This window comes from Athene cunicularia (genome assembly GCF_003259725.1).
Source record: "Athene cunicularia isolate RWA chromosome 18 unlocalized genomic scaffold, athCun1 chr18_part1, whole genome shotgun sequence".
Lineage (NCBI taxonomy): Eukaryota > Metazoa > Chordata > Aves > Strigiformes > Strigidae > Athene > Athene cunicularia.
Window position 1 is genome coordinate 10,772,255 of NW_020799123.1, and position 27,243 is coordinate 10,799,497.

Consider the following 27,243-nt stretch of genomic DNA (forward strand, 5'->3'; position numbering starts at 1 on the left):
GAAACTCTAATTGCAATGCCCTTTCATGTTGTTAAAGGTGTGAGAGTCCTCGTAGATGCCAGAGAGAAACTTCATATCCCTTGGGGAGATCCTGCTAACCAGAGCAATGGAGATACGATGATGGCTTTTGATACTCGGTCAGTCACGGTGGTGCAAGGCATGGTGGAGACAGCAGTTTTTTTACAGTACCTTCCAGCCATAAGAGCTCTATGGGCGGATAGTGGTATCCAGCACGCGTACGACAGGCGCAGAGAGTTCCAGCTGGTAAGATTTGTGTTTCAGTGTTTTTAATTGAGTGCAAATGATTTTTGTTTCTGTGTTGCTTTTCCATAAAACACTGATCAAGCAACCTCCTTATGGAGCTTAAGCGTTTTTGAATAGTAGACTGCTACACTGTGGTATTGCAAACAGATGCATTTAGCTCCTTCCTCCCCCCTGCCTTTTTTTAAAAACGAGAATAATAAAGAGCTGCTGACATAATTGTCCTCATTTCATATGTGAGAAAGCTGAGGTGTAGAGGGCTTTTATGTTTTGTAACAAAGCTAGTACCTGTGTAGTGTTTTTACCATATAATTATTTCCACCTTTTGTTAAGTGCATCGACTTAAAAAAACAAACCAAAACAAAAAACCCAGTTTGCAGTAAAGGAAGGCTTAATAATAATAATAATGTGATTTTTTTAAAAAAGATATGCATGGGTTAATGAGAAGAATTTAAAAACCACTCCCTTCTCTATTCCAATTTGAGCAATCTAGCAAACATTCCCTTTGTATACTTCCTGTTTAATTTTGAATGTCTGTGTTAATACTCATGTAATGAGATTTGTTATATTGAAGTTCTCAGCTGAAGATGGAGTATACAATTTAATAGTGGTGTTGAGATGGAGTATACAATTCAATAGTGGGTTGGAAAGCAAAAAGAAACATGGCTTGATTCTTGAGCTGGACCTTTAACTGTGACAGCTGAAGTCCCTTCATTCTATTTCCATGCAAATGCTGCAGAAGGAAACGAAGAATTTAAGTTAAATTTGCTGTTTATTAGTTCCCAGACTTGTGTAGTAAATGCCAGTGGCATGGGGTTTTGCGGGGGTCAAGAACCTTAAAATAGATTAAATCTGGTTTTGTAGGTCTCTTAAACCTAAATGGCTTTGTGTTTTTATGTCTTAAAAATAACCTTTGTGTTAGTGTGAATCTGAACAATAGCTGATGATGTCTCCTGTTGAGCTATTATGAATAGTTGTGTAATCATGCTCTGACTTAAATAGGTTGTGTAAATACTCTATAAATATGTATTGCCCTGATCATGGAATGTTTTCAGATTGCAGGATGGGCAGGTGCTGGAGTAGCCTATCACCTGCCCAGCCTAGTTCTGAGCTATGTAAATAAGTTTCTAAGGAGACCTGTTGCTCCTTGTATTTTGCCTTCAGAGCGCTCATAAAAGGGTAATTGCTCTGCTATAGCCAAGGTCCTCTTCTGGTGCAGATGTGACTTCTAGTGTCGTAATTGCTGTGCTGGAGTGATCTGTTTCAGAATCAGTTAAATAAAACTGTTTCATCTTTGATTAAGCATGTTTAGTGAGTTCAGGCTAAGTAGCAAAGGCAAAGGGAGCTATTATTATTCTGTCGTCTTGAGTCTCTGAGAAGTAGGTTCTTTCCATAACTGAATCATGTGTGGAGTTTCACTTTGAGTAGGATTTGAAGACTGTTCTTCTGAATATGACAGGACAAAAAAAGCTATTTCTTTCTTTTGGAAATCTGTATAAGGTTCTCTGCAAAAATATATATGGATCATGTTGTGTTTTAGGCAGAACTCTAGAATTTTTTAAGTGCTCTTAATAGTTGACTACTGTCCTAATACTAATTTCTGAAAGTAAGGTAACTGCTCAGTTTATACTTACATTGTTTTATTTCCCAAATCCTTTCAAAATCTCAGCCTGAGATATTTATGCCAAGTTATAAACATTAAGAGGGGGGGGGAGCACTGAATGATGTCACTATATTGAGTGCAAGCAGTGTGATCAGTGCTGGCCAAGTGTGGCCTCTGTTTTACCCCCGTAAGCTTCCAGCTTAAGTTATGACAGAACTCCATGTGGGCAGCAGAATGGTGGAAAACTCCTGAAATCAGTACCCATTTCCATCATACCTGCTGACAGGCTTTGTACAAGAGTGTTCAGAGAGTTTAGATACGTGCTGTAATATGGAAGGAAGACACAAATGGTTAAGGAGGGAGTGACGGGCGTACCCGAGTCAGGAGGTAGAGCCAGGGGAAGTTGGAAGAGACGCAGACAGTTCGGTTGTGTCGAGTACTGACTCCTGAAGTAAAGATTCAAGCCTAAAAATTGTTAGTGTTGTAGAGTGGGGAATAAGGGGAAAAATACTGTTCTACTTCCAGTTCAACTGCTTGTGGCAAAAAATGTAATGAAAGGAGAGATACCAGCAATGATTAGATGAGTAAGAGAGAGGGGAAAAAAAGTGACATTAAAAAAAAAAAAAGTAAAATGCAGGGACTGAGCACGGTAGAAGAATATTATTTGCCTGTGTATGCTCTAACTTCTTTTCAAACTGTTGAGGGAATTTAACTTTTTTCACCGGATCGTGTTTGACACTGCACTGAAAAACATGGTTCATATTAAGAGAGCACAGGCAGGAATGCTGAGAAAGTATTGTTTATCATGGGGACGGGACATTTTGGGGCAAAGGTAGAAGGGAGCGAATGAAGAACAGAGCAGTGATGGATGAGGAGTAAAAAATGTCAAAATTTACATAGAAATTCTGGAGGAAAGAAAGCAAGAGTGTGTAGTTCTAGAAGCCATTTGTAGCTCGGACAGATAGAAAGTACAGAGAAAGAGGGTTTAAGATTAAGTTTCTGCATGTATGTAGTTAAAACTTAAGTGTATATATATACAATTATGAGAGATCAGTGAGCTGTTCCTGCTTTTTTCATTTTTTTCCGTCATCTTTCACAATTCAAGAAATGATACCGTAAGCCTAAAGAAACAATTTGGTCTTTTTATAGCAACATGAGAGGGCAAAAACCAGAACTTGGTTGTATTTTAATGGAATTGGAAATCAGCATTTCCATGCCTAGTTCACTGGAGTGTCCTTCCTCATTTTGTTATCTTAAGTGATCATGGGGATAGTCAATATGATTTATTTTCCTTGGTATAAAAATAGGTGCCTTCTGGCCACTAACAAAAGTATTTATGAAAATTCATTAGTTCACGCTTGTGTAGTGCTTTAAAACTGGAAGGAGGTAATTACAGCTTAGTGCAGTGTATGCCACTGCAATACTTCTCAGGCGGTTAATATTATAAGCCCTCAAATTTTATTACAAACTGAACTCAGCCGTGTTAGTGGAACTATCACCCAAATGACTGAAGACTACTTAGGATCTGTAGCTTAGTCGCTGCCTGCAGTTTATGTTTAAGATTCTGGTCATCCTCAAGCTTTCTCTCCATCATCTACCGACTTTGTTTCTCCTACAGCCTCCAGTCAGATGGCTGACATGGATTAATTATAGTTAGTTTGAATCAGCCATACGCTTTCTGTCATCTAATTTACATTTCAGATTTCTCATGGCAAGTTGATTTCCGGTAAAAATCTCCTGAAATGACTTGGAGAAACATACCCGTTATCTTAATTTTACACCATGCAAACTGATTTAATTAGACGCTTTGTAGTCTTTATACTTGTGAGCTATTCAATTATGTGGTTGTAAAGGTTTGCTGTTCTCACTGAAATTTGCTTTGAGGCGCTGGCAGCTGAGGAGTGTCTAGTGCTGGTGCTGCGTGTCTGGTAACACCAAGGAAAGTGCTTCTGAGTGAGAGTACCGTTGTACGCTGCCTCTCGCTTCAGTGCTTTTGCTGTGAACTTGCCTTTCTTGAGTTTTCTGTGAGAGTCGTTGACAGAGAAGGCTTCCAAAGCAAACTCCAGGAGTCTGCTAATTCTCTGAGAATGAAAAAGCGGGATGAGAGCTGAGTTGCTCAGATGCATGATAAACTTTAAACGTGTTAAAGATTTGTTCCTGTTAAAGATAACTTTTGGGTGGGTTTGGATGTTTGCTACCAGCAAGTGTTGATCTTCAGATAAATACTTTTTGCTCTACTTGCAAATTACGCCCAATGTTGGAGGGTTTGTTGTTTTTTTTTTTAATGCAATGCGCAGGGGCAGTGATGACACTTTATTCTGTCCTCATTTGCGTAGAAGTGCAGACACAGAGGATACAGTAAGGATGATAGCATATGCATTTACCTCTGGATCCTGTTTACTTCTGTGACATGTCTGCAAGTGCTAGATCAGATTATAGAAGACAGGAAAAGGCGTGTTCAGCTTGAAGTTCAGCTGCTAGTTTAGCTGCAGCTTCTCTTTTAGCATTTTTGTGTTGCAGAGTATTGTTTTTTAGAGTGTTCAGTTTACTGGAGGATTGTACTTTTATCTTACTCTAGTTGGGCTTTTCTGGGTTCTGTCTCTGAATATTAGTGGGGCTGTCGTACACGTGAGAACATTCAATTAGATATACTGGAAATAATGAGTCTTCAAATGACCACTGCAAAGTATTAGCAAGATTTACTATTCTTTCAGGTGCAGAGGCAGCATGTCCTTGAAATGTGCTTGATTATAGAGTAGAGATCCTGCGGAGGTCGGTTGTGTTTGAACCCAGACTAGGTTGCCAGATGTTGAGGTCTTCCTCCTTCTCAGGTGTGGATGCCCATCTTATGAAACAATTCTGAGGTCAGTGCTTCAGCATCTCTCTGAAGTCACGAGCATAGAACCTGGAAAAAGGGTTATTTTCTGTTCTGCAACCTCCTCACACCCCTAAGTTGGGGGTTAGAGATGTCTTTCCCTCCCTCCCTTTCCCAGATCTCTCTTTGGTTCTGGGATTGTGGGTCTGATTGTCTTGCTCTCTTTCTGCTTGAAGTGTGTAGGTGATGCTCCTACTAGGACATGATTGAGTGCATAAACTGTCAGGAGAAAGTTTTTCTGGCTGATAGAAGAATCTTCTTCATGGATAATGTGATTCAATCACCCAGCATTTCTGTAAACATGTGCATTTACTATTTGGGCACTTAATGATATGATTCAGAATTACTTTATTTAAATACATTCCTGTAATTACACTGAATATTGCTTAATTTTTGTGGGGAAAAACAAAAAGCTGCTGCTTTGTATGTGTTGAGTTATGAACTGTTTTCCCCCTCTTTCCCCAATCAATAGGTCTGCCAAACATAAAATTATAGGATAGCATGTGTGCAGTGAGCGTGATTCCTTGAAACCCTTGAAAAGATTAGAGCTACTTGCCATCTTCAGCCTTTATGTGAAAAGGATTTATCAAAGATTGTTGATATAACTATGGAAACAAAAGTGCTTTACAAATTTATACTTTAAAATGAGTCATTCACATCCTCAGAAAAGACTCGGAGTTGTTGAGGATTTGCTGTTTTTCCTGCCCCAATGACAAGATAATGCTGTCTTTGAGTTTGTATTAATAAGGCTCCATGTAGGGATTAACACAGAGTCAAACAATAAGGAGGCTTGAGTTTCCTTATTCTTGGTTTGTGGCCAGAAACCCTTCAATATGTATGCCAGTGCTTTGGTGATGGGGATTGATTGTAATATTTTAGTTGAGCTGAATGATCTCCAGGTGAACTTTCATAGTCAGGTAACACAAAGTGCCATTTTTTTTAATCATTTTCCAAATTGGGATTAGGATTTCTCTCTCAGCCTCTGTGAGTTCCTGTGCCTTGAAAGGCTGTTTCTGGGACTGCCCTTCTCCCTTTCCACCATTCTTCCTTTCCTGACTTTTCTTGCTAGCAGTAAAATACTGAAGTCTTTGGAGAGGAGTGGTCTTGTATTGGTCAACTGATGTTGTAGTGCAAGCTGGTCTGGTTTTACTGAAGAACATAGTTTTTTCTGAATGTTACTTTTTTTTTTTAATAGTTTTTTTGTCACTATTATTTTTAAGCACAGATGTGGCTCTGAATTGAGAGGTCTTTCAGTGGGAGCTGTCTTGATGTGGATGTGTTATCCCAGCACACATGTGCCAGACAGAAGCATGACAAGTTGTCTCCCAAGTGAGAATGCGAGTAACTTTTTGGAGTCTTGTGCTCTACACTTAGATTTTCCAGCATATCTTTTCTGTGTGGTTTCAGTGCAACCTTTGAGGATGGAATTCTTAATTCAGACTCTCCAGATACCTGTTTATGGGGAACCACTGCTTTTAAAATGCAGACTTTCACAATACAGTGTGGGAGCAGTGTGATGTGTTCTTACACATACTCTGTCTTGAACAAGCTGTGTTGTGTTGATAATTGTCTGCCTTGGTTTCCTAAGCATTTTGTTGCAGAAGACTAAAGGATGACTGGCTTTCTGCAAAAATTTGGATTTCTAAAACTGAGCCTTGATTAAATAAAGGTAAAATGTAAGTGCTCTTCTGAATATGCTGTGCATGCCAACAACCTCTTAAGGCTTCAGAGGAAGAGACTTTCTTAGCCTTTCACACATCTCGAATGTGTGAACCTGTTCTCAGCAGATTTTTCTAAATTGTTGCAAATGTGTTAGATCAGCTTTTGCTGCTTTCATTCAGAGCCCATTTCCTTGCTGGCTACTAACCTGCAAGATACTGCATGTTACTACCTGTAGAATACTCCCACTACGTTATTTTGCAGAATTTAAATGTGGCAGTGGCTGTGCTGTTCTCTGTCCATTTAGAAATGACTTACTAAATAGAAGCCTGATCTACACGACAGGAGTCCCAGTATTCATAGCTGTCAGCAAATCTCCATGCTGGCAAAACATGTGGTATGAATGCAGCTGTGATCTTCCATCTATATAGGTGAAATTAATTTTGCACCTGAGGCAAAGAATATGGAGTTATCTTTTTCATATGTAAATCAGGGATCCTTTAGGATTAAGGTGCGATGCCAGGGGCAGTGTTGATTTGTTCTGCTGTTCCCTAGTTTGAGCTTACTGTAACAAGACTTCAACCTTAGAAGCTACTTAAGTCTGTTTTCATATTACACTTATATTTGGTTGACTGTTCTGATGGTCTTTATTGACCTAAACTTCAGTTAATGATAAATGCTATTTATATGTTCTGAGTTCATGCTGTACTTCTTACGCAGAACCAGCAGAGTGGTAGGGAAACTTGGGCTTGTGGTAGCTGAGGAAGTTGTTCTAGAAAATGTGAGAAAACGCAAGCACAGCTGACTTTCTTATGTAAGAAAGGCAAGATAATAACTACTAGTGTCTCACATAGAAAGCATGGGAGTCTACATACCAGTGTTGTGTCTACTGGTGGGTTTTGTTTTTTTTTCTTTGGTAAGTGTCTAAATTTCTCACAGATCAGTTGAGACATTTGGGAGGTGCAGAGCCTGCCCTCTTGCAGAACAGCAGGCTCTTACTGATGGTGCTGATGGAGTCTTGCTGATACCAGGTGGTATCTTGCATTGCTCTGGAATATGAAGCCTTTCTATCTTAAAGGTGAATAAATGAATCATAGAACATAGTGTTAGTTAACTTAGCAGCCTCAAACACTGAATATATTTAATCCAAATAAAAATCTCTGGATAATCCTAGAGACCAACTCTTATACTTTACTCCTTATATTCTACAACCAAAGTAGTTTGACAGGTAGAATTTAAATGGTGAATAAAGGAGGCATTTTAGACTGTGTCAGCAGCTAAAGGCAGCCCTAAATTATTTCCAGTATCTTGCATGTCTACATTAACAATAAACATCAGGTAATACAGCTGGGAAAGTTGAGCAATTTTAAATATGGAAGACACCCCAAATTCTTTATCATTACAGTAACTGACAACTTCAGCTCTTTCAGGGAAGAAATCTTTTGGACTATAATAAGCAGTGAGCTTCCTTTTGCAGCACTTAAGTCACTGTACCATGCTGCATGCTTCTCCGTCATGGACATTCATGCCTTAGATGTTTTCCCAGGACTTCACAGTCTCCTCAGTTAAAATAAGTGAAATATAATGCTCCTCTGCAGTGACTTAACCAAGGAAATGAGAAGACCCCAAATTCTTTTTATGGATGAGAAGCACAGGAATGTGTAATCACACATGAGTTTCTGTATCTTTTTCCTTTGTTTAACGATGCTGGAGAAATAATTTTAAACAAACCAACGGGAATCTCGGCAGGCTGCCTGGGAGAGCTTCTCACCAGGCACATGATGGTGTTTGATCACCTGCTGGTGACCAAATAAAGAGGATGCAGAATTTCCAGGCAAGAAAACACAGTGCGCTGACACCATCTGTAATTCAAAATATCTACAAAAAATAATGTGTAAAAAAAACCTCAGTGCAGAGTGATCTGAAATTTTACAGGTGGGTGGTACTGGGACCTTTAACTGTTTTCACTAGCAAACAGTTACATAGTTAGTAAGTAATTTCTAGTTTTTCTATTTTTACTTCATTTCTAGTGTGAAATTCTGCAAGTGATGTGAAATGTTTGCAGCCTCTTAGATGTTGCTGCTGTTTAGGGAGTTTTATGTGATTTACTGTTGTTTTCAGTGCTTTAGACACAGCTTTTACTAATTTTTAAAAACACTAACATTCATCTAATGATCCATGTAGATCTTTCACAAGACCCAGTAAATTACCACTGAATCTTGTCAGAGCTTGTCACAAGAACCGATACATTTGTATGTCACCGTTTGCAAACAGAAATACCAGAACTTAATTGAAATGGATTCTGCTAATTGAGGCAGAGGAAGGAACTAAAAAGCATTTGGTCGTCTGGATTTCTCATGAGGCTGAAATAGGAACCAAATGTACTTTAAAACTGAATCCTAGGGATGCATCAGTGCACGCACTGGTATCTAGTTTAAAGTTCTGCTTTTGAAATGTTGTGATTTAGTTTACAGTGTATGCAATAATGGGCTTTCCGAGCATCTTAAAAGTTCAATATGGCCAGTTTTAGCTCTGAGATGTTTTCACATGCCAAATATTTGTCATGTTTTTGGGAGCCTTTACTGGTCTTGTACAACTTGGAAGCAAGTAACGCTCTAAATGATGGATGGCAGATTTGCAGACTCACTGCTGCTTCAGTGTTAGATTAAATGCAGTTTGAGTTGCAAACACATGAAGTCATGGAGCCAGTGGGTCAGTGCACTGAAAGAAGAGCAGTGTTTACAGTCTGGTTCCAGTCTGTTTTGTGTGCAAAACATCTGAAGTTTATATAGATGCTTTCCAGAGTGTAAATAGTAATTGGGAGGTGGCTGTTTCGTCTTGGTCAGTGCATGTGTTCATATTACTTCTAGGTCTGCATGTGTGCTGTGACTTGGACAATTTCTTTCGTCAATGAAATTTGAAAATATTTTGTGAAGTATTGGTGTCTTTCTTAAAGTAATCTTTCTGGAAGAGCCGTTTGGATTGTAAATACCTACTAAGGGAGAGAGTAAAAACATCTTTGAAGAAAGAAAGTGCACCTGATCTGTGCACAGCATATCTTAATTTGCCTTCATGGATTAATCTCTGTTCTTCGTTAGATGCTCTGGTTCTGCATGTGTAGTGTCCCATATTATTGCATTTCCTGACCTGGCTCTGATCTCTACAAGGGGCTGTAGTAGATTTGAGTTTGTTGTGAGGTGCTTAGTTTGTACCTTCATGGTGCTCAGTTGCCTTCTGGTCTTAAACCATGACAGCTTCCTGTTTGGAAGCATTGGTGATCCTTAGGGAAATGACATGCCAGGGTAAATGCTGTGTATTCCTAGGATTTTTAACTGTGGGAAAGAGTCTCAGCAGACTTTTGGGTTTTGTTCTGGAGCTGTACAAATTCTTCATGCAAGTCAGAGCTATGCAGTTTCTTAAAATTCTCAGTTGTTTATACAATATGGCACATAGTGATTTCCAAGTAGTCTTTCAGAATTAGTTAGAAATATGATAACAGAGTGCCTTGCGTGGAAAAAGTTGTAGTTCTGTAGGCTTTAATGGAATGCTGTTTCATGCCTGAAAGCTGTAGTGAATTTTCATATTTTTAGGCAAGTTTTGTTAAGAATCTGGCAGTTATAGCCTCTGTTCAGGAGAGGGGAGGAATACCTAGCTAAGAAAAATGAAATTGGATTTCTTCCCTCTTAGGAAAGTAATTCAAAACTGCAGCAGTTTGCTCTGTGGTATACTAGTATGCAGATTAAGTTCTTCTTAGTGCTTGATCATGTCTTCATGTGGTTAATTGAGATAGCATGTTCCATCTGAAACCATGGAGATGCCGTACTGATGGGAGAAAATCCGAGTCTGAATTGTGTAAGTGAATGAGGCGCTTGGAAGGGTAGTGCAACACTGGAGTGAGTGCAAGAAGGAGAAACAGCTGATACTGGAGCCTTATTTGGAATATTTAGTTTGAGACTGACTTGCTTGGCTTGGCTTACCTCCCTTCTTTTGCTCCAGCTGTTTGGTAGGGCAGGCACAGCAGATAGTCCTGGGTACCCGGCAGCTTGCAGATGCTGGCGGGTAGTGGAATGCAGGAGCTGTGGTTGGCATGCTCTGTCTGCCTCCACTTGTTATCCCCATTTTTGAGAATTATGGATTAATTGGATTACACAGTAAAGAGGGGATAATAGATTAAAGGGATATTATTGGGTTAAAACCTTGCTTAAGCCCCTTCACCTTTCTTTGTTAATGCCATTATGCAAGATAAAAATGTCAGTCATGAAATAAACAGTGTAACTCCTGCCTTTCTTGGTGCTTTTGAGCACCCTCCACCCAGTGTGATCTGGCTGTTCTGAAGATAAATCCCACTCTGCTGCCACAAGGTTTTACAGAAAATCACTTCTGTGAGTCAGGACTTCAACCCTTCCTTTTTTAAGGACAGATACTCAGTTTGTGTGGCCAAATGCAAGTCAGGTGTCACTTCTACACCGCGTGATGCAGTTCTGATTGCTTTGAAAAAAAGGCAGATAGCACTTCCTCAGCGCAGTGAGTTCTGAAAAGAGGAAGTAGGGTAGAGCTCTCCGAGGTAAGTGACGCATTTGTGATGTTCTGGTGGAGAACAGGATTATTTTTTACTCCTGTGTAAGCAAATGTACAAAATTTACAAAGAAGCGGCAATTAATCTCAATGTACTTAAAATCGATCTTTGAAAATGGGCAGATCAGATTTAAATGACTATTTGAATGGTTGAGCTGGAGATAAAGAAGGTCGGAGATCCTGAAATGTCTGATCTTGACGTATGGTATCTGTGCTTTAGCCCTTTTAAGGCTGGTCCATTAATGCTTCCCCTGGCAGCAGTGCCATTTCAAAGCAGTTTGCCCTCCCTTCTTAGGGACGGGGGGAGGATTATTTTAACAGGGAGCAGTTGGCTGGTCTGCATGTGGCTACAATAATGCTCGTGTGGGCATAAATGGGGACTGCTTTGATTTGGCAGGAGTGGCAGTGGCTGCTGGTTTTAACATAACTTTGGCCATAATTAACACTTAGAGAAAGGAAATGTACATCTCTCCAGGAAATGTGTTTTGTGTTAGCACACTCTCAAATATTTTGACCCAGACTTGCAGTTTGGTGAGTAAATACACTGTTGCCTACCTCGACACTTTTCCCTAAATACCTTTAGCACCCTTATTAAAAATTAGTTATTGTATATGCTTATTGGAAACTCCCAGAACGCTGCTAATAAACTTGCTGCTTAAACAGAGAGCACAGTATCAAGCCTTTGAGCATAGGAGTAGCAATTGGGAAACAAATTGTTTCCCCTCACCTTAGGAGATACCAAGCAAGTTGTTGAATTGCTGCTATTAAATAGGGACAAGTATCTGTTTTTTAAATTTAGTTCCTTGAATAAAGAAGTTATAGGTGTGAATGTGTAGCGGTTTTGTCTTATTCTGTTGACTGGGGCACGTTGGAAAGAGAAATCCTCGTTAGAAAGCACTGGGAGGAGTGACCGGTGAGAGAATTTAATTGTAGAAACCTGAAAACTGTGAAGAAACCAAGATTATTTTATTTACCTCCAAGTCTGAGGCCGGTAAAAGAAGCCAAGCCAATTCAGTTTCTCAACATAAGGCTTGGTTCAACTTCCACTGGTCTAACCATAAAGACAATTGTGGATTTGAGCTCAATAAAATAATCAGTGCTCAGTGCATTCACGGCACAAATGTATCATCTGGATCGTCTGCCTCTTTTGTGTAATGTTGTGGACATCCCTCGTTTGGGTGCGGGGAGAGGAGGTTCTAGTGCTCTCTACTGCCTCTCCCACTAGGAAATCTGCATTGATTTGACTAAAACATATCTCCATTAGTTATCTCTCCGTTTATTTCGGAAATTTCAGAAGACATCTGGTGAAACGTCAGTAGCAGCAGTATTGATTTGCAGTCAGTCGTCTTTTGAATCAGCTGGGGGCAGGGTGTCAAGAAAACAAAGGTTAGAGGTTATTTTCTCTGGATTCTGTGTCAAAATCCTCAGCTATAGGTTTATCTGGATTAAACCTGCCAGAAAAGAACTGTACATAATGAAGTGTATGCTATAAGGATTATTAGGGTGTTGTAAGATGAAGAATTTAAAGGCTCTGGTTATTCCTCCTTCATCTTTCTTCAAGCTGCTTTTCCCATGTTATGGATGGTTTGGTTTGTGTGTCAATTTAGGCATGTGCATGCCTACCTAAAAACATTGTAGTTACCTGTAGTTACCTGTTCTTACTATAAACTAGGCTTTAAAAAACCTGTTCTTACTATAAACTAGGCTTTTGTTGTTGGTTTTGTTTGCTTGGGGTTTTTTTATTTTAAAAAATAGGAAATTTTTGTTTATATTTTCTCAGAAATTCAAGCACGGTCACGAAGAGAAAATGTTTGGTGGTTTCTATAATTCTAATCTAGAGTTACTAAGTTATATCTCCTATTTTCTTTAAATATCTGATTTATTTCAGATACTTAATAAGTCTTGTCAGTTCAGTATGTTCCACTGAACTTGCAGCCAAACGTAGATGGTTTGATAAATTGTACGTTTATTTCTTTCAACCTTGTGATGACTAAATCTATTTGATGGATTTTCTTTCTTTCTTTTTTTAAGTGATTGCTCTTGGAAAAAATGTAGTGTCTGTGTTGCCCTAGAACAGCTAAAAAGCCATTTGGCTATGCTGAGGTTTCAACAAATCATATTTAGGTTGCTGACACTGTTTTCATGGAAACCAAATAAATTGGTGCCACTTCCTGGGTTTAAAAGATGTGTTCATCTGTTGTGTATTTCATGTAGTCTTTTTTTTTTTTTCCTCCCCAAAAATATGTTTGTGGTTACTTTGCTTTAGGCACTAACTAGCAACATTTTAGACAGTAATCTTCCCCTGTGCCATGTTTTGTTTATAAAAGATAACTGCTCTGGTTTACTTCAGAAGACCACACGAGCAGCTACAATACACTATTCTCTTATAGGTACATGACCAATGTGCTGTAATCCTGCCTTTGCAGAAAGCGTGCCTTACATAAAACTTGAGATATTTCATTGTCCAGGCCTGAGCAAGACTAGTTAAAATAAATGCAGTGTTGTAAGGAAAGCTGTTGTAACATGGAATACCTTGATAAGAATACGATTTAGTTGTGTTTTTTTTGTGAATCACTTGGATGTTCACGATGCAGTGACTTGGTTTGGTTTTCTTCAGTAAGGATTGTAAGACTCCAGGAAGCACACAAGCTGTTTTGAATCATACCTTTCTGAAAATGGAATACTTGACAGTTATGAATAAAGTTATTTAACAGGCAACTTCCTGTGGTTTACATGCATTTCTGAATCGGGAGGAGGCTGAAGGGCTGCAGCTGAGATGCTTATATTCCATCAGAACAAAAAAGGGCATCTTCTACAAGCAATCAAAGGGATTGCTTAAAATCTGATATTCTGATTCATTTTAATACTGTATTAAAACAGCAAGAGCACAGTCACTGAACACTGGAAGCTCTTCGAAGCTAATGTAGGCCGTTCATTTTGTTGTATTGGTGTGCGTTTAACAAGTTTGCTGTATTGCAGTATGTCAACATGAATATGAGAAATGTACTCAAGCCTGTCTTTGACTCTGTCACTTCTATTGGGGTCTTTGGGCCTGTGCTTTAAGGTGAGCAGAAGGAAGCAGGCAGCGGATGAGCGCGGCTTGGTCCGGTTCCTGCAGCGTAACAGCTCGTTGGTAACCTTCAACCACACTTCAGAAGTTTGTCGTTCAGAACTGCTCAACTGTAAAAATGACTTTAAAGGGTTTGCCTGCATTTAAAAGGGGAAAAAAACCAACACAAAAGTTTACCTGTGACTGATTTAAGACCTTTGTGTCGCTGTATTTTTTTAACTAGATCTTTAATTTTAAATTCCCACGGTCTGTGCTCACGGAACATGGGTGTGAAGACAACAGGCGTGCAATGGAGAACTATAGAGATTTTTAACAGGGGCAGATCCTCCAGTTTCTCAGTCTCCTCTTGGTTTTACCCTTGGCGTGGCTCCTTTGTGGCATGGTGGCAGCAGCCTGACTGCTGCAGCAGCCACGTGGCAGGGGTGAGCCACACTGGAGTTAGTCAGGCAGAGTGGGGAAACACGCTTTCTTTTTGCTAGTCATCTCAGGTAAACCAGAGTTTACAGTTTGTCTAAAGGGAAACTTTAGAATGTGACCACTGTCTGTTGAATACAGCCGTTTAAATATAGCCACTGTCATTGATTTACAGTGAGATCTAGTTGTGTATCTAATACCAAGGAAAAACAGCCGAACATAGGAGCTGTCTCTGGAGCCGCTCTCATACTGCGTTGTGACTAAGTCGTTTTCTCACTCATTTTTAACAATTGCTGGCATTAAGGCTTTCCTTGGTTGTTGTGTGATGGGTTTTTCAGTGAGTTTCTCTTCATTATTGCATAAAATACGTAGATTCACCCCTTTGGAAATGGATTGGAAGTTTTGCTTGATTGCATTGTAATGCAGCTTTTTTGAAGCTTGTTTAAAACTCTTTAGTTCTGCAGTCATGCATTCTGATAACAATCTGTTAGTTGTGGTAGTTGGCTGTTCGAGAGTATCTGTAGTTAGAGCTTGGCCTGCTCACATGAAAATGTCCGGGTCAGATGGAAAATTACCACTAGTCAAGGCACTGACTTGTAGCTGTGGGATATGGAGGGTTGTATGGAATGTGATGGAAGAACAGATGATGAGTTTGAAGCTATTACTAAGTTCTTGATGCCATATAAATTGATAAAAGCCAGTGATTGAACAACTTTCATCCTTAAATACAGAGTTATGTTGACGGCACTCGCTTGGTGTGTCAGTTATCTGAATAGATTTTCATAAGGGAGAACCCAGTGACTGAGCCAGAGATTTGGAGGAGGGAAAATAAGTCACTGCTTTATGAACTGTATTATGCTTGTAACTGATAGCTTTTATAGTTTAATGTCCCAAGTTTCAGAATGGCCACCTTGATATGTGTCTGCCGTTGTCTTTGATACGTGACAGCCTCGAAAGCTAAGCAGTCTTCTGGTGTGCTTTCCGGCAGTTACTTTACTGTTGGCTCTAGAGCACACATCTAGTTTGTTGTTGCAGGCCGATGTATTTCGCATTCGTGTTTTCAGGAAATCCCCTCTTTTGGGAAGCTGCCTCTGGGGGTGTTTTGTGACCTTTACAGGCTGTGGCTTACTTGTCTGCTCCAACTGCTCAGTCCATTGCAGTAGCAGTAAGCCCTGGGACTTAAAAGGAGAGGTAGTAACTCATGCATTCCAGTACTGGGGAGTTAATGCTGCTTTAGGGAGTAGGCATTGCTGTAAGTAGTATAAAAAAGAGCTCGGATTAAAATATATGCGTGCACACACACATGGATACTTACAGCCTCTGAGACCTGGGTATGCTCGAATAAATATCTCTGCTTAATGAGTCTGAAATCTGACTGATTTGTACATAGTTCTGTGGGGGAGGGAGGGTTGCCAGCTCCTACTAAGACCTAAAAAAGAAATTAAGTCTGACCTTAAACTTTATTTTGTCTTCATATTCAGCTACAGATAGTGGTCTTAGTACTGGGAAGGTCTAAGTTCTGATCCTGTTATTCCCGCTTGGGAAGCTTGATGGATTTGTGCATCAAGGTTGTGCGTTTTTATTTTCTGTGAAATAGGAATGCTCTTCCTCATGCTTCCCTTACAGGATTGAGGCTAGAAGGGATTTCCGAAGTGCTGAAAAAGATGTAGGTGTAAAATACTGCTGTCGTTGCAAGCAGTTGCCGTTGTGTGCCACCAGGCTTTAAAATGGTTAGTGTAACAGCTGCGGTTTGTCACCCTAAAGAAAATGGGTAACATTAAGCCAAACAGAAAGTAAAATAAGGTAGTAGAACTGTGTCGGACTCCTTCCCTGCGGGTGTGTCGAGCACAAGGCATGTTTCAACCAGAATCCCTGTCTTTGCCAATTAGATGTTGATGTTCAAATTGCACACTTAAAAGGTGCAGTATCTACTTGTGTTATGTAACTCTTTTTTTTTTAGTACCTGAAAAACTTGCGAAGGTGCCTGGCTCATGTGGTTGCCAGAAATCTTTTTGGACTGTTACTTACCCTACCCTACTTTGTTGCTGCTTAGATGACACAGTTTAATACTGAGGTTTGATATTCTTCCTAGATAAGTTTGCAGAGTTCAAATTTAAGTGAGGGGAAGTCATTATCAGGGTGTAACTCCTGTCCTAATTCACCCATCTGGTTTAGATGTAGTCACCCCAGCCTTGGATGCTTCCTGAATTTCCAATCAAGAAAATTCAGTCAGAATTCTTGCTCTTACATCCTCAGAGTGAAAACACAGATGGTTTCTTTTCTATATTTACTATAAAGTAAATAAGTTACAGCTTGGTAATCAAGAGCTTTCAAAAGGAAGCATGTTTCTGCTTCTGAGATAATGCCAAGAATCTTAAAAAGGTACTACTTTCCTTTTCAATAAATTCAATCAGTACATTACCCATTGCAAGTGAACTCAGGTTCAGCAGCATCCTTGTAAGAGTTTTCCCTTAATCCTAGCCACCCTAATGGAGTTCTGGAGAGTTGGCTGTAGTTCAGGCTTACAATAAAAAAATCTTTAGTTCTGCACTATTTGGAGGGATTAAAAACTGTAGATGCTGTTTGCAGGGACAGTGATGGCTTGAACCCGTAAGCAACCTGTGAAATCATGCAGTGTGTCAGTGCAGAGCTCTGTTCCTTACTCCCAGAGTAAGGAGTTGTTCTCCAACTTCATCTCTGACAGGAAACTTGAGTAAAATGCTTCATCTGTTGTGGTTTCTCATCCTCTCTTCTGCTAGTCATTTGCTGTGCTCAGGGTTTGAGTGGGATTGTATGGCAATGCAGTTATAAATTAACTTATCTCCAGTGATTAATCCCAGCACCTGAATGCCTGTATGTGCAGGCTCTTCAAAGGGTTAGAAGAATTAAACGTATGTTTTCATAATGAAGGTGTGGTTGCTTAGTTGGTACTTCCTGTGGATACCACTTTAGGATTTATTTAGCAATTCTAAACTTGGAGAGAATTTTAACTGTTCGAAATGTGCCTTACCTATGCTTCTAAGCTTAAATATTAACTGGCCTAAAAATAAAACATCAGTTCTGTTCTTAGTATAGCTGCTTTAAAAAATGGTGGTGATTAAAGCTTGCAACACTTAAATCTAGATTCTGGTAAATTAACTGGACTTCAGAATGTAAACTATTGGGATCAAGTGTGCTGCCTATTTAAATAACCATTTGCTTTGTTTTTAGGGGGAATCTGTAAAGTATTTCTTGGACAACTTGGATAAACTGGGAGAACAAGTAAGTTCTTTTTTCAGTCTTGAGTTTTAAGTAGTCTTTGTGATCTCTGGGTTTTAAACAGATGAAACGTAATTAGTGTCTGCTCACATAACTTTAGTTAACTTTGTCCCATTATCTCAGCAGTTCATCACTGACATGTCAAAAACACAGGGCAATGCAAGGGCCAAGAGACTTTCTGGAAATAGAACTTGTGTAGAAATCGAACAAAAACCAAGTTGCAAATGCTTGTCCAGTTGGAAGACTGTTAAAGTAGCACTTCAACACTAATTGATACACAAAAATGGCTGATTTTGGTTTTACATACCCAGTTAGGAACAGTAATTTAAATCAGTGCACAAGTCAGTGGTACCTTCCTGTAGTAGCAACTTTATTTTAAAGAGACTTGATACAGTATAAAGTCTGTTTTCTCTGGGGAAAAAGCTGAAAGTTCTGTGGAATACTTTTTGATAAAAATGTTGGTTACTGCTTGAATAATGAAGTTGTATGCCGATACTCGTTAGTTGTGTATTGCACAAATGGCATGTGGAAAAAAAAAAACTGCCTTTAAAATGGAATGTCAGCTTGAACTCCGTGGGGAGACAGTTTCTCCACGGTCACTTCCAGCTGGTGGCTAACAAATGATGACGGAATCCAAACCACTTCAATTGAGTCCTGTTACATCATGCTTAATTTCATTTTTCTTTAACAGATAAAAATTTAATTTTAAGCCAGTCTGTTTTTGTGCTTTGAACTGTCATTTTTCTGACTAGAGCGCTGGTGATCATCTTGCAGAATGCATACGCTTCCCAGATACCTTGCTTGAGAACTCCAGCACACTCTCTCTGAATTGATTTGATCTTGAGTTCTAAGGCAGTACTAGGACTGCACTCACTTTAATGAACTCTTAAACCTTCTCCTGATAGTGGATTTCTCATGGTCTTTGAATCCAATGTCACTTCAGTTTTGAAGGTCCTTGGTTATATTTTTTTTTTTTCCCCACACACACTTTTACATATATTTGGGTAAAGATTTTTTTACAACTTCTTTTCAAAGTTCTTTACTTAGAAGCCTTCTAAACCTTGGTCCATTCTTTGATTAAAACATCGAACTTGAAGTCACTAGTGGTTTTATATTTTTGTATATGCACACACTCTTATTGTAGGTCTGATGTTGCTGTGGGAACGCTGAGCTCTGAATTACAGCTTTTCCAGTTTAAAGTTAGACCAAATGGTGTTGAGATACAGAGGGACTCTTCAAGATCTGCTGTTACAGAAAATTTTAAGTCTTTGTGATAAAAGTGCTAAGTTTTGTTACTGAGCAAAAGATTTGATAGGTTCTTCTGGTTTATTCTTATCTATATGCAAGATTTGTCTAATGATTATTACCCCAAACTGTATTATATAAGTATTTTACTGTTCTTATCTGTTATCTGATACAACTGGGCTGGCCTGCAACTAAATTACTTGTAAACAGATAGACCTGAGATTCATGTGTCTCTTGCCAAAAGGGAGCTAATGATAACAGTGTGTAGGGAAAAGAACTTAATGTTCAGATTTAATCAGATCAGCAAAATAGGAGTAGCTGGCTGGCAACGTGGGATCTGCCAGATTCCTTGCAACTGTTTGTTGTTATTTCAACTGCCAGTGCAGACTATACGTATTCAAAATATCTCATAGAGAGACATTGCTTTCCATGTTGTGATTGGATCTTGTTCATGCCTTAAATTCTGATTTTAACTAAACAAACAGTGATGTGATAGCCAATTGGAGCTACTTGATAACCAAAAGAAGTCCTGTAGAAAGAAAACAGATTAGTGAATTTGAGGAAGGAGATAATTCAGGAAGAAAGCACATGTTCCAAGTCAGTATCAATGTATATCCTTGGGAAGAGCTGCACAGAAAATAAAACAAAAACCCAACAAACCCCCTCTCCAAAAACAAAACCCCAAAATGGAAGAAGGTGAGAAAGAAAACAATCAACATGGAAGATTTGGGTCAAGTGTAGAAAAGGAGAGCTTAAATAACAGTGCTGTCCAAGGAAAGTAACTCACCTAATTTTGGAGTCTTCAGATACAGAGAATGGGATCAACAGTGAGAACGGGGCTTGTTCAGAACTGCCGCAGAGGCAAGCTGCTGGTATCTCACGGATCTGGGCATGGGGGAGAAAACCTAATCATCCTTCAGAACAATAACTGAAATACTGGGAGATTTCTTAGGGGTTGTATCTGGTTTCCTGTAGCCAGACGATGGCTGTATCCCAAGCACTTGACTTCCAGCACACCCATTTGCAGACTGTTACATCAGAGTAGCCATTATTTGGTATAAAACATGGTAGGTCTTCTGTGCGTGTAGAACTTGAAAGCACTTTATTTGTGGTTGCAAGCATGGAAGGAATTTTAAATGAGTAATACTCGAGAGAGAATTTGTCAGGAATTCTAGGGATAAGCTCCTTGTTCTTGAAAGCTTTACTGAATAAACATTACAGGCCAACTCCCAGAAGAGTTTGCTTTGTGCTCTTGTTTCAATATTGAAGTTATATATGGCTTTGCCTATTATATTAATTGATGATATTTATTCACTGCTTTTAACTTCAGTCACTCCTGAGCTTTCCTAAGACTATCTGGTTTTGTTCTGAGAACTTGAGACTAACTTTTTAAATAACAGAAGTTTGAGAGATGGAATAAGTGTTGAACCTGCAACATTCTCTTGCCTAAATGTTAACAGCCAGCTTTACTCAAAATCCCTTCACATGTGCCCAGTGACATTTGATAGAGTCGTTGCTCTATTCCTCTGACTGTTCTCCCTCTCTTAACAGTTTCTGGTAGAAAGGACCCAAGATAAATTTAACCAATAAAGAGAGAAATCTTACTGCCCTTTAAAGTTACTTCTTTTTACTCAGACAAGGGGGTGGCAGCACATGTCTGTCACTCATTTTGGAGAGAACATAGTGCTGCCCTAGCAGTTCAACTTTCCTGCAGGTTTAGGTGGTGCAGGTTTTGGATGTGTAATAGTACTACAGCAAAAAAGTGCAGGGTGGGGAGCCTGTGCTTCAGAGAGCTGCTTTGTAATTCGTGCCATGATAAAAATCATACCTTAGTCATGGGCTGCTCGAATAAAGAAACCCGGGAGTTCAAATGAAACAGTGTTTCTCTAGCTGGTTTCACTTTTGAGCTTACACAGTAAAGCAAAGTGATCTCTGAGTTTTAGGAACATTACACTCACTTCATGATTTTAAAAATTGCTTTCTGTGGAGCATACTTTCCTAGCAGCATTATAGTTGGAATACTAGTATTTAAATAGCCATGTAGTTGTGTATTTGTTCCCTCCACCCCAGCTTACTAGTTGAATCAGACTTCCTGGACTGTGGTCTTCGACATCTTTATAAAAGCTCCAAGCCTGGTAACTGGCACTGCAAAGGAAGATCACAGATCCTTCACTAAGAGGAGACTAAAATTCCAACTCTGAAGCCTCAGTCACTCTCTTTGAAGTTGTGAGAAATGCTGGAAAATGTAAGGAAGAGTTTCCATAACAAGTGAAAAACAAATCTTTAAACTTCTGCCTCAGCCAGCTGCTCTTATAGATGCAGTTTTTAAGTAGCGAAAGGCTTGGACCATATGTGAAAGGGTAATTCTACAAATGAAGAAATCCCCAATACAAGTCTTGAATGTCATGCTGTCGAAAGCTGACTAATAATTCCTCTTCCTGTTAGCATCTGCATCCGTTGATGATGACTGCTCATGTAACAGTCAAAAAAAATAGTAAAAAACCACTTACACTGCCTATTTAATTCCGGGAATAAAGGCAGGCTGGGGAGAACTTCTGGGTACAGCTGTCTTGGGTCCCTCCTGGGCTGTGCCGCTGCGAAGGGGCTGCTGTCCTCAGCCCCTTCTCTTTACCAATTGCACAGAATATTTTGGACCAGGTGGGGCTGTGTGAGCTCCCAGGTGTGGCACGCAGCTATCAGAAGTGACTTCTTGGACCGATAGAGCTGAATGCAGAAGGTCTATGGCACAAACACAGGAAGTTGCTTAGGTTTTGCTTTTCTGGCATAATTGATTGCCTTAAGTACTAAGAGGAGCAGCTCATTTTTCTGGAAGCAGTTGTGCAGTATCCGCAAGAACACAGGAGGAACTGAGTGCCCCGAGTCAGAATGAGATACTACCATGGTTACTGATTTGAGAAACCTGTTTTAGACCCCATTTGCTGCATTGCGGTGTTGGCAGACAACAGCTTTGTGGGAAGAGGATGAATGAAGCATAAAGTCACCCAGAATGAGGGAAAAGGGCATGTGAGGAATTGATGGTACACCTCTCGGGTTGGTTATGGATCCTTGCATGTGGCAAATGGAAAGCTTCAGTTCTCTGGGGCACATGTTTTGATTTCATACTGGGTGCGTTTCCTGATTTAGACTCTAGATCTTTCCGAAATGCTTCAGTGTTGGCATATAAATGTGCATACATGTGTATGTTTATTCGAAACCTCGTGCTGTTCCTCTGCAAGCTTTTCTCTCAACTGCAAGTTGGCTGTGATCACCATGCCTGTGACTTGTATCCTAATTGGCAAATTCTCCTTTTTTTTTAATTTTTTTTTTTTAGGATTATCTTCCCTCACAGCAAGATATACTGCTGGCACGAAGACCCACAAAAGGGATTCATGAGTACGACTTTGAGATAAAAAATGTTCCTTTCAAAATGGTTGATGTAGGTGGCCAAAGGTCAGAACGGAAACGTTGGTTTGAATGTTTCGACAGTGTCACATCAATACTCTTCCTTGTTTCCTCGAGTGAATTTGACCAAGTGCTTATGGAGGATCGACAAACAAATCGCCTTATGGAATCCCTGAACATTTTTGAAACAATAGTCAATAACCGGGTTTTCAGCAACGTCTCAATCATTCTCTTCTTAAATAAGACGGACTTGCTTGAGGAAAAAGTACAAAAAGTGAGCATCAAAGACTATTTTCCAGAATTTGAAGGGGATCCCCACTGCTTAACAGATGTCCAAAAATTCCTGGTGGATTGTTTTCGTACTAAACGCCGGGACCAGCAGCAGAAGCCCCTCTACCACCACTTCACCACTGCTATTAACACAGAAAACATCCGGCTAGTTTTCCGTGATGTTAAGGATACCATCCTTCACGACAACCTCAAGCAGCTTATGTTACAGTGATGTGCAAAAAGACATTTTTTATTTGAGTAACTTTTGTGTGCTGTTTTTTTTTTAATTAGAAGTTTACAGCAGGAATAGAGAAATCCAGATCCTGTCAGACTTCTTGATATGTGGCTAAAAGCTGCTGCTGAACACATTATTGCCAATTTCTGCAGAAATTCAGGCTTAATCTCATCCAGTGTAGGTTCAAGTTGACTCAAGTTGTAATTTTATAGCAGACCTATGTCTAAGTTACCTGTAAAGTGGTAAATTCGACCTTTTACAAGCATGTATATTATCCTAGAAAAATGATTTCCACCTTCAGAATTTCAAGTCCAAACTTTAGTGAAATTGTCGCAATGGTTAGATGGTGGCAGTAATTTTGGGGGGGGAGTGGGAAGGAAGGAACTTTTCACCCCTAACTTCATTATGAAGACTGTGATACCATAGCTGATTTACAATTTCTCAGGTCTGTTGTTGTTTAGAAATTCCATAAATCCCTTGCTGGAATCATCTGTTTGAAGCTCGGATTCCTGTGTATAATGTACTTCCTGGTCGAGTAGAAATCTTTGCATGGGGTTTGACTAGAAGGTGGTTTAAGAATACTTAGCTGGCAGGAAGTACTAACGCAGGCAGAAGTCTAGTGATGAGGAATTAACAACTGGCACAGTACACGGTTTCACTCCGTTGCATCGTACGTACATCCTAGAGCCATGGCAAAGCACAGAGCACTATGATACGGTCCTCTTGAAATTCTGATGTGGGAAGGAGGAAGCTAAACTTGTATTTCTTACCTTCACTAACCAGATGTTACATTACCTCTTCTTGAAGCGCTTTAATATAGCACTGGTTTATTTTTACTTTCTTCATGACTTCTTACTGTGTGCCTCATCTTAATCGGTAAGCATTTGGTGACGGATAGAAGTACTTACAAACCTAAGTGCCTCCTTGTGTTCTGTCCTATGGTCTTTTCAGTGGCCTTATGTGAGCATCTGTGTTCCCAGCAGAGGCCTTGTGTAGCTGACACCGTGAAGATGAATGTTTTCTGCTGAAAAATGTCACAGCAGAATGTGCTTCAGCTGATGAGGTTCTTTCTGAGACTTTCCAACTGGGTCTAGCAGTCCTAAGTGTACTTGAGCCAAATACGTTGCACAGCATACTCGAGTGCTGCTTGTGACTACAAGAATATTTTACCAAAAGTTCCATTGCGGTTTCATTATTTTTATTTTTTTTTTTAAGGGGAGTTGTTACTGTTGCCATACGATTAAAAAAATAATAAAAAATACTTCTTGCCCAGAAACCCTCACACACCACACAGCGTATTACAAAATGAGAATAAGCTTGGAAGCTTGTGTTTTGAAGTTGTGCCGCTACCAAGTTTCCCCCAGCCTGTAGTGTCATGTAGGCAGTTCAGCTTGCCACTTTGCCCCATGGAACCGGCCAATTCCTGTGGATCATGATGCTGGCCAATACTTAAATGAATTTTTATTAACATACCGCCCATGTGGCAAGCGGTGTGATGTAATATTCTCACTGCTTGGAGCAGTGTCTGCTAGAATATAGGAAAGCTGCCTGTCTCTGAACTTAGCCTTTTACTTACTGTGAGTGTAAGTTGTATTAACATCTCTGTACCTCGTTCTCCTGCCAGTAGAAGGAGAATAGTGTATTTTTATTTAGTTAGGTGCTTTCAAAGACCTCTATTTTTTTATATCATCCAATGAATAATCATAGATTAGTCTGCTATTTCTGCAATAAGGCACTGTTTTGGGAGGAAAGAATTCTGAAAAGAGCTTGGGAGCAGTCACAGTGCATAATCTGAGCATGAACAGAAGGTCTGGGTGCAACACTGATGTCAGGAGGATTACTATAATCTGTAGATGGGGATATTTAATGTCGATTTTTGCCTCCTTACTGGACATAAATTTCATTACTTGTGTTCAGGTCATATGTGAGCAATTCAAGAAGGATGATGAAGTAGAGACCTCAGAAAAGGCTAGTGAGGCTATTTAAAGGACCGGACAACATGCCTGTCATGGGAGTCCAGAAGTTCTCCATTTCCCTCTTTGGAGAAGGCTGACAGGTTGATGTGTTTGAGCTATAAATGCTGCATGAGCAGACAACAAACCTCTGCCTAGGAGCCTCGAAGTCCAGTGTTGGAAAGCAGAAACTGAACAAATCTGTGCTCTTGTTAGTCAACAAGAGGAGTAGTAGGATTGGGTTTTTTTTCCTTTGCTGACAGCAGTCTGAAAAAAGTTTCTTTTTTGAAGAGAGACTTCTCTCTGATTAAAACAGTTAATTTGGAGAGGGTCTGTAGTATGTGTTTTACAGGATGTCAGACTAGGTGATTGCAGAAAAGACTAAAGACTGGATAGTGGATGATATGAAGATTACCAGGAATTGGTCTAAACAAATTTGTTTATGTAAAATGTTGATGAATTTTGTGTCAAGGGACCTGTTAATTACTAAAGATCCTCAAAATTGATGTCAATCTAAGGATATAGTATCACCAAGGCACTGGGCACTTCTGATGTTAGCTAAAGTAGGAAAAATATTCAGCAGGCTTCTCCCCTGAACCCCCCACAACCCCCCCTGGTTTTAGTCCTTTCAGATCACTTTCCCTGTGAGCACCAGGACCTGAAAGATAGCGAGGTGGACCCCGCAGTGCTGGGTCACTTCTGATAACCTAGGCCCTGGTACATAAGCACTATATGAATCTCAGGCAGAAATGAATTATTTTAGTGAAATGACCGAGTCAAATCACTCACGTTTCCCACTTCCATTTTTTTAGCAGGGGTGAGGCAACTAACCTTGATGTAACTGTTTACATGGTTCCTATGTTAACATACTGCCTAAACAAACCGAGTCCACGTTTGGCTTTTCCATCTTCTAACTTACTCTTCACTAGCTACCTGAAAAGGAGCACAGCATGTACTATCGTATTTCTTTTTAGATTTGTTTCTAAATATTATTTATAGCGGGATATAATTTTGGTACAAGAGCAGGATTGATGTTTTGAACAGACTGATTTTTATCCTGAAGCAAACAAAAGAGTCACATTTGGCTAGTAAGGGTGAAACTTGTTCACGTAAACCAGTCTGTGGTGCAAGGTCAGGACATCTTTCTAGTGAAAGTGGGAAAGCAGGTAGAAAATGAAGTTTCCCAAACGTTTCTTCGTTCTCTTTGATGGAGTGAGCTCTGTTAAAAAGATCTCTGATCACTGACCGTATGGAGATATACCACTGTCTTGTACAGCCTTCCTGTACTTGAAGGTGAAATTGGTGTTTAGCAACTGTTCCCTGCTGCAGTGTGTTAAACCGAGTTGATTGATAACTGAAAACTGTGGCTGTTCATCAGGGCTTTAAAAATTTTACTATTTTTTTTATATATTATATGTGGGAGCGTAAGCCATCAGTTTGTGTAAAGCTTTCTTCTAGAATATGTACTCTTAAAAAAAAAGTCAAGTGGGTTCATTGATCTCAAAGGCTGTATATTGGACTCATTTATCTAGTAAGTAGCTTTAAATTTTGCCCATCAGAATTATTCTAACAAATTGCTCAGATCAGGTGGGTGTTTCAAGCTTCGTGACACTTGGCTAGTAATAGCATTGACCATCAGTCCCAGGTAGCTTGGTCAAACTGCATCTGCTCACCATGTTCGGGAGCAACTCACTGCTTAAAGACTGTGCGTGTTCAGCGAGTCCGTCGCCATCGGGAGACTTCTCTGGTTATTCCTCTTTAAAGACGGTTGCAGAAGGTTAATATTCCAACAAAAACATTTCCTGTTTCAAAACGATCAGAAGTTTCATGCCATACCAGAATGTTCACAAGTTAACTTTACAGGTCTTGTCTATTTGATGGTACCATTAACATAGTTTTTTTTTAAATTACACAGCATTGCAATACAGTGCCATTTTGCAATTTCTTTGCATTGTACTTGAAACTAAGTTGAATTGCAGACTATTTAAAACCGCTTTCCTGCGCTTTCAGTAGCAGTGAGAGCTTACCTTACGTGAAGCCTTTATGTAAAAATATATTTTGTAACAACCTCATAGATCTTTAACAAAACCAAGATTTGTATTAGCTTTGTATAAATGTTTGTGGCTTACAATTTTATATGTTTAACTTTTTATAAACTTTCCAGGGACTACTTTTTATTGTAAATTTTTTTTTTTCTCCTTACTTTAGTTTAAGATTGGCAATAAATTATTTCTAAGGGAGGTCTTAGAAGAAAAAGCATCTCTTCCTTTTTATAAAACGGTTAAATTGATTAATAGTTTAAAAACCTCTTACACTCGCTTGTACATTGCTCTGTACATACTCTCCAGAAGTGTTGCCTTTCAGCTATTAATATTTGCCTTGTGTACAAAAATTACTGACGATGAATAAACATATACAGCCTCA

The 27,243-nt window shown here is 39.5% G+C and overlaps 1 protein-coding gene across 1 annotated transcript; it reads left to right on the forward strand.

Annotated features, from left to right (window-relative positions):
- Positions 1-27,243, forward strand: GNA13 (G protein subunit alpha 13). The gene is made up of 3 exons (XM_026861112.1): positions 1-264; positions 17,668-17,718; positions 22,292-27,243. The coding sequence occupies exons 1-3, from the start codon at positions 16-18 to the stop codon at positions 22,862-22,864; spliced, it is 873 nt and encodes a 290-aa protein (XP_026716913.1). The 5' UTR covers positions 1-15; the 3' UTR covers positions 22,865-27,243.

What these genes read in the sequence shown, in the direction of transcription:
- GNA13 (XM_026861112.1), top strand. Translation starts at nt 16, where the DNA reads ATGCCCTTTCATGTTGTTAAAGGTGTGAGAGTCCTCGTAGATGCCAGA. An exon ending in GGCGCAGAGAGTTCCAGCTG is followed by an intron (nt 265 to 17,667) that starts GTAAGATTTGTG and finishes CTTTGTTTTTAG; the next exon opens with GGGGAATCTGTAAAGTATTT. An exon ending in TGGATAAACTGGGAGAACAA is followed by an intron (nt 17,719 to 22,291) that starts GTAAGTTCTTTT and finishes TTTTTTTTTTAG; the next exon opens with GATTATCTTCCCTCACAGCA.